The sequence below is a fragment of the Chrysochloris asiatica genome, unplaced genomic scaffold (genome assembly GCF_000296735.1).
Source record: "Chrysochloris asiatica unplaced genomic scaffold, ChrAsi1.0 scaffold00114, whole genome shotgun sequence".
Taxonomy (NCBI): Eukaryota; Metazoa; Chordata; class Mammalia; order Afrosoricida; family Chrysochloridae; genus Chrysochloris; species Chrysochloris asiatica.
The window spans coordinates 2,354,430-2,361,380 of NW_006408632.1; the positions used below are offsets into that span (position 1 = coordinate 2,354,430).

A 6,951-nucleotide genomic window follows, 5' to 3' on the forward strand; every position below is an offset into this window, starting at 1 on the left:
CCCTTTGGATAGCAGTGGCTGCGTAGCTTGAGCGCTGCTAGGAGAGGAGAGAGAAGTCGGGGGCTGCAGCTGGGCAAGGGGGAGGAAAGTGCTTGGTGTGCGCGCGCGCGGGTGTGTATGTGTGTGAAAGAGAGAACGCAAGAGCTAGAGGGCGTGAAGGGGGTGTCAGTTTCGAATTAGGGCGGAGGAGAGGGCAAAGGAACAGGGGTGCAGTCTCGTCCTCGTCCCGCGCAGGTCCCTGAGGTTCTCCAGCCAAGGCGCCTGCTCTCCGGCGCCCCTCACCATGGACTTGTGCGGAGTTGGGACGCACCTCGGCAGCAGTGCTCTGGCGACAGCCGGGCCCTGGGGGTGCGCGGGCACTCGCATGGGGATGGCTACGTAGGATGGCTGCTCATCGAGACCCCAGCCCAGCGGGCCCCGGGCGGTGCCGCTGACTCGCTGGAGCGCACAGGGTGTGGGCGGAGGCGGTCCCGCTGCGCCCGTGCCTTCGGGAGTCTCTTTGCCTTTTCCACCCACTCCCACCTGCCACCCCTCGGATATCATGTCTAAGGCGGCCGGAGGCGCAGCAGCGGCGGCTGAAAGTTGTCCCTCAGCCCCTGCTGGCTCATCTGCGGCCTCCGTGGTGGAGGACCTGTCTAAAGTGTCGGATGAGGAGCTACTGCAGTGGAGCAAAGAGGATCTGATCCGCAGCCTGCGGCGCGCTGAGGCAGAGAAGGTGAGCGCGATGCTGGACCATAGCAACCTCATCCGCGAGGTGAACCGACGCTTGCAGCTGCACCTAGGCGAGATCCGCGGCCTCAAGGTAAGTGTTGGGCCAGGTGGAATGCTTCACTGTGTCGGGCGGGGAGCAGGACGCCCCAGGGAGGTGGAGCCTGGCAAACTTTCCCACCCCTGATCAACAAGTGTTCCTCCCATTTCTCCAGGACAGCGCCCCCATCCCCCATCTTCAGTCCTTTGAAAACTTTCCCAAAGTTTAAGATGTTTGCCCCCTGCCTCTTCCCCATCTGCCGTGTCGAACTCTCACTGGGGTCATATGTGGCAAGAAGAGCAAACGCTAGGAATCCTGGAAGATTGGGGGAAATCGATGGACACACAGAACAGTTAATTTCTTAGAAAATTCAGAAAACTAGTACTTTGGGAAGGCAGATTATGGCTAAGCAAGAGAAAGACCAGCGAAGGAGCGAGGGTGAGTCCCGGACACCTTCGCCTTTGAAATTTGAAATACAGCTAGCGCCACCAGTCCTTGGGTGGACAGAGGGCATGGAAAGGGTGCCGCTGTGGGCAAGAGGGACAGGCGGGTGCCCAGGGAGAAGCCAGGACACCACCCTTGGAACCAGTGAGGATTGCCAGGTGCAGAGAAGCGTATGTTCTGCATTCATGACTTCAGGATTTCTACCTGCTCCTGTGATTGGCTTCTCCTTGACTTCAGAAGCCTTCATCAGGGGTTGAATTACCTCCAATTCATCCTAGTTTGATTTTACATTCATCCAGAATGGGGTGGTGGGAGAGGAGAAAGAGTACAAAGAGACTCAGTATAGAAGTCCGGGGCTTTGAAAGGGTGCCCCAAGTGTTGGCCAGTGATAGTGATACTTTCCTTAGTAGCCAGCCTTCCTTTTTTGGTCTTAAGAAAAGAAAAAAATTAAAAACCCACCAACTTTCTTTCCTCCTTGGAGAGCTTTGAGAGTGAAGGAAATGTATGCGCTCTGCGGTAGCAGATCAGTGGCCGGGAACCGCCCTGTTGTGTACCACCAATTTCCTCTCCTTCCAGCTTGCTCTGGTGCCTCCTGGTATTCCTTCCTCTCATTGTTTGGCTTTTGTTTATGGGAAGCCAGACACAAACGAAATCACTGCAGGGAGTCAGGCAGCAAAATTTCTCAGGCACATGCTGTACTTGTCTGCTTTCCATGCATACCACTCACCTCAGGCCTTAGATCCGTTTCTTCATTGTTTCTGCACTCCAGCTCTGGGAGCTGAGAGGAATAGAGGGCGGGACAACTGCCTGGTACTCACCTGGGTGCTGGGCACAGTTAGGGTGGAGATGGTTCTCCCTGGAGTCCCAAATTGATGTCGTAGAATCCGTGGTATTAAGTGCTGTCGAGTCGGTTCTGATCCATAGCAACCCTGTATAGGTTTTCCACGGAGCGACTGGTGAACTTGAATCTTATAGTTCAAATGACTTTGCCATCAAATATACCAAAGGTTGCTCTTTCTATTTAACTCATTTACTTCAGTTTTCTTTGAATTTATTGTTGTTGTTTTAAGTGCCATGGACGTTGGACCCATAGTGAGGCTGTATAGGTGATCTTGAACTGCTGACCTTGTGGTTCAAACTGACCTTGCAGTCCAGTGCAAGAGCCACACCAGGACTACTAAGTACTAGGCTCTGGAGGGAAGTTTTGGTGTGGCATTGTGGGTTAATGCTTTGAACTGCAAAGTCGCTTTGAACCACAAGGTTGGTGGTTCAAGCTCACCAGCTGCTACTCAGAAACCCTATACTGGGTTGCTATGGGTCAAAAAGGACTCAAAGGCACTTAACAACAACAAAGGCTCTGGAGGCTCTGGGGGAAATGAGTCAGGCTCTTCAGTGTGGTGGAAAGATGTGATGTGGGCTCTCAGCGACGAATGACTCTAGAATCCTCATTTGTTGGGTGAGTGAGCTTGGGTAATTAATTTCTCAGAGACTCACGTTACTTATCAGTGAAATGTGAATGATAATAACCGTATTCTAGGATGTTATACCTAAGTTATGATAATGCAGGGAGGATTTAACAGTGAGCCTGAGAAATAGGAACTGCAGGAGAAAAACGGTACTGTCTACTCCCATAAAGATTTATAGCCTGGGAAACCCTGTGCAGGGTCGCTATGAGTTGGAACCCACTCCGTGACACATAACAACAACAACAACATTGTCATCAGGATAGGGAATAATAATAAGGTATATCAAGATCTTGGAGTCCTGGTGTGGTGCTGTAAGATAAGGCACTGGATTGCAAGGTCAGCTTGAACTGAAAGGTCAGCAGTTCGAACTCACTAGCTGCTCCTCGGAAATCCTATACAGAGTTGCTATGAGATGTGACTGACTTGACTGCGGGAGGGAGCTCTGGTAGCTAGCGAAGTAGTTAGGAATCAGGCTATTAATCTCACAGTCAGCAGTTCGAAACTACCAGCTGTTATGCAGGAGAAAGATGAGGTTTTCTGCTCCCATAAAGATTTACAGCCTCGGAATCCTGTACAGGGTTGCTATGAGTCAGAACTGACTGCACAGCATATAACAACAACAACATACTAGGATCTGGGTTTCTTAGGCAAACTTAGATAATGGTATTAAAATGCACTCTCCAATTTAATTTTTTCTTCCATGATTTGGACCATAAGATGACTTGAAAGAGTTTTTTTTTTTTCCCTCTTTTCCTCCCTCCCTTCCTTTTCTTCTAAATAGTTTAATAATATGGAGCATCAATACTTGGGAATTATTTTACATTGAATGGATGAATTGTGTGTGTGTGTGTGAGTGGGGTGGTATAAGGAATGGAGGTACCTGGTCTTCATTCCAATAGTTTAATTTAGAGACATACCTATTAATGCAGTTAAAGTGGTTACACCCCAAGTAGGAAAGCCTATTTGTGGTCTACATTAATGATCTAGCTTTAAAACACTTTCTAACCTACCTCCTTATCAACTTCAGACATGATAGACTTGGTTTCTTTCAGGCCCTTTCTCTCCTCTCCTTTCTGACATGCCTGCGTAATTACAGGGTGGTTGCCTTCCAGCACGGATTCAGAATGGTTGTTCTCAGTTCTGACATGGGCAACATATTGAAACCTGAACAGACCTGAATTTGTAAAATGTGCATATAATAGAAAAATAATGGGAACTGGAAAAATTATGGGTCGGCATCCTGCTAATAACTTATTCTTCCTTTTAGAAAACAAGGAGAACTTGCTCATTGCATAGCAACCAAATTTCTTGACTGGCAGAGTTGTAAACAATGGTGCCTGGCTCGAAGATATCAGTCACCTGTGTAGCTTTGAATGTGTGTCACTCTCCGCAGTCCTGGAGTATTCTGGTGTTACTCATCAGGCTCCTGAAAGGGCTAACTACTCTTTCTTACTCTTCCCAGTCTCCTATTTCAGGGCATCCATTGACTGTAATTTTTCCCATTCTAGTTCTTCTATGGTCTTTCTTATTCTGCTATGCCCACATTTTATAAATTTAGATCTATTGGTAGCGTAGTGGTTGCGAATTGGGCTGCTAACCTCAAGGTCGGCAGTTTGAAACTACCAGCTGTTCCACAGGACCAAGATGAGGCTTTCTGCTCCCATAAATATTTGCAGCCTCGGAAGCCCGCTGCAGGGTCACTATGAGTTGGAACCGACTCTATGGTACGTAACAACAACATTCTGATTTCACTGCATCAGCCATAGATCAAACTTGTTCAAAGCCCTCTAACTTCTCTTCATCTTGGCTCGGAGCTTTCCTGGACACCATAAACCTGTTGATTCCAACTCATTACAAGGCTGGGTTTCCAAGGCTGTAAATCTTGACAGACGCAATCTGCTATATCTTTTGGCCACAGGGTGGTGGGTATGTTCAACCCACCAACCTTTTGGTTTGTAGCTGAGCTCTTTAACCTTTTTGCCACCAGGGCTCCTTCCGGGTACTTTGTTGTTGTGTTGTGCCATCTAGTCGGTCAGAACCGACTAGAATCACTCATAATGACCCTGCATAGTGTTTCCAAGGAGTGGCTGATAAGTTTGAACCACTGACCTTTCAGTTATCAGTCCAATGCTTATCCTGTAGTGCCACTGCAGGACTCCTTGGATACCATGTTGCTGTTGTTAAGTGCTGTCGAGTAAGTTCTGACTCACAGCGACCCTGTACCATAGTGATCCAGAAATATGGTTAACGGAATCAATGAGAAGACTATTGTTGTTAAATAAGTGCCTTTGAGTTGGTTCTGACTCACAGCAACCCTGTATGGGGTTTCCGAGGAGCTGCTGGTGAACTGGAACCCCACCAACCTTGTGGTTCAAACAGACCTTGAAGTCTAGTGCATTAGCTCACAGTGCCACACCAGGACGCCTTGAAGACTATGTTGTTGTTAGTTGTCATTGAGTTGGTACCAACTTATAGTGACCTTATGCACAACAGAACGAAACACTGCCCGGTCCTGGGCCAGTCTCACAATTGTTGCCACGCTTGAGCCCACTGATGTTGCCATTTTGCCAGTCCATCTCGCTGGGGGCCTTCCTCTTTTTGTCTAACTCTACACGTTACCAAACATTATAACCTTCTTCAGCGACTGGTCCCTCCTGACAATATGTCCGAAGTATGAGAGACGAAGTTTGGCCATCCTGGCCTCCAAGGAGAACTGTGGCTGCATTACTTCCAACACAGATTTGTTGGTTCTTTTGGTATCTCATGGCACTTTCAATATTCTCCTCCAACACCGTAACTCAAATGCATCAATTCTTCTATGGTCTTTCTTATTCACTGTCCAGCTTTCGCATGCATATGAGGTTATTGAAAATACCTGAGTATTTTCAGTAAATGGCTGGGTCAGGTGCACCTTAGTCTTCAAGCTGACGTCTTTGCTCTTCAACACTTTAAAAAGGTCTTGTGCAGCAGATTTGCCTAATGCAATACGTCATTTGATTTCTTGACTGCTGCTCCCATGAGTGTTGATAGTTGATCCAAGAAGAATGAAGTCCTTGACAACTTCAATCTTTTCTCCGTTTATAAGAATGTTGTTTATTGGTCCAGTGGTGAGGATTTTTTGCTTTCTTGACATTCAGATGTAATCCATACTGAAGGCTGGCTCTTTGATCTTCATCTGTAAATGTTTTAAGTCCTCTTCACTTTCAGCAGCAAGGTTGTATCATATGCATATCACAGGTTGTTAATGAGGCTTCCTCTAATCCTGATGTCACGTTTTCCCTCACATAACCCAGCTTCTCAGATTATTTGCTCAGCATACAGGTTGAATAAATATGGTGAAAGAATACAACCCTGTCACACACCTTTCTTAATTTTAAACCTGACTATTGTTGTTGTTGTTGTTGTTAAGTGCCGTCGAGTCGATTCCAACTCATTGCAACCCTGTATAGGGTTTCCAAGGAGCACCTGGTGAGTTTGAACCACTGACCTTGCAGTTCAAATGGCTTTGCAGTCAGGTGCTTTAACCCACAGCACCACACCAGGACTCCAAACCTGACTATAGAGGTAGGGTAATGAAGGCTGCAGAACTTTTTTTTTTAATGTCCCTTTCTGAGTTGGCATCTGTTATTTTTAAGACTACTAGTTGGTACTGATGTGGTGCTGTGGGTTAATGTGCCAGACTGCAAAGCCATTTGACTTGCAAGGTTGGTGGTTCAAGCTCACCAGCTGCTCCATGGAAACTCTATACAGGGTCGCTATGGGTCAGAACCGACTCGACAGCGCTTAACAACAACAGTTGATACTGATGGAGCTCTGGGACTAAGTGCTTACCTGAAGATTAGTGATTGGAACCCACCAGCTGCTCAGTGGATGATAGCTGGTTATCTGCTCCTGTAGAGATTATAGTCTAGGAAGCCTCATGGGGTAGTTCTACTGTCCTATGGGGTCACTATGAGTTGGAATTGACTTGATGGCACACAATAGCACAACAGGTGGTATTGCAGTTATGGAAATGGGTTTCATGAGTTCTTGTGGCTGGATCCAAGCACTACCTGACTTGTTTGTGTTTAAACATTTGGGAGGCAGTGCATGAGGTACTGTGGAAAGAGAAAGGATTTGGGCATTTCTGGCAAACTGTCCTCCTATATGGGCCTCAATTTTCTCCTCTGCTAAATAGAGATTTTGATTCCACATGAAGTTTTAGAAAGATTCAATGATGTACAGATGAAGAAAATCCCAGTGAGGTTAAATAAGTGTCCCAAGGTCACAGAGCTAGGAAATGTTGAAAATATG

The 6,951-nt window shown here is 47.0% G+C and overlaps 1 protein-coding gene across 1 annotated transcript in view; it reads left to right on the forward strand.

Moving 5' to 3' along the window:
• Positions 1-454: 454 nt before the first annotated feature.
• CCDC85A (coiled-coil domain containing 85A) overlaps positions 455-6,951 on the forward strand; it is a 318,834-nt gene continuing 312,337 nt past the window's right edge. The window contains exon 1 of the mRNA XM_006868021.1: positions 455-802. Coding sequence (XP_006868083.1) covers positions 542-802 — 261 coding nt within the window. The 5' untranslated portion in view covers positions 455-541. The remainder of the gene's footprint in view (positions 803-6,951) is intronic.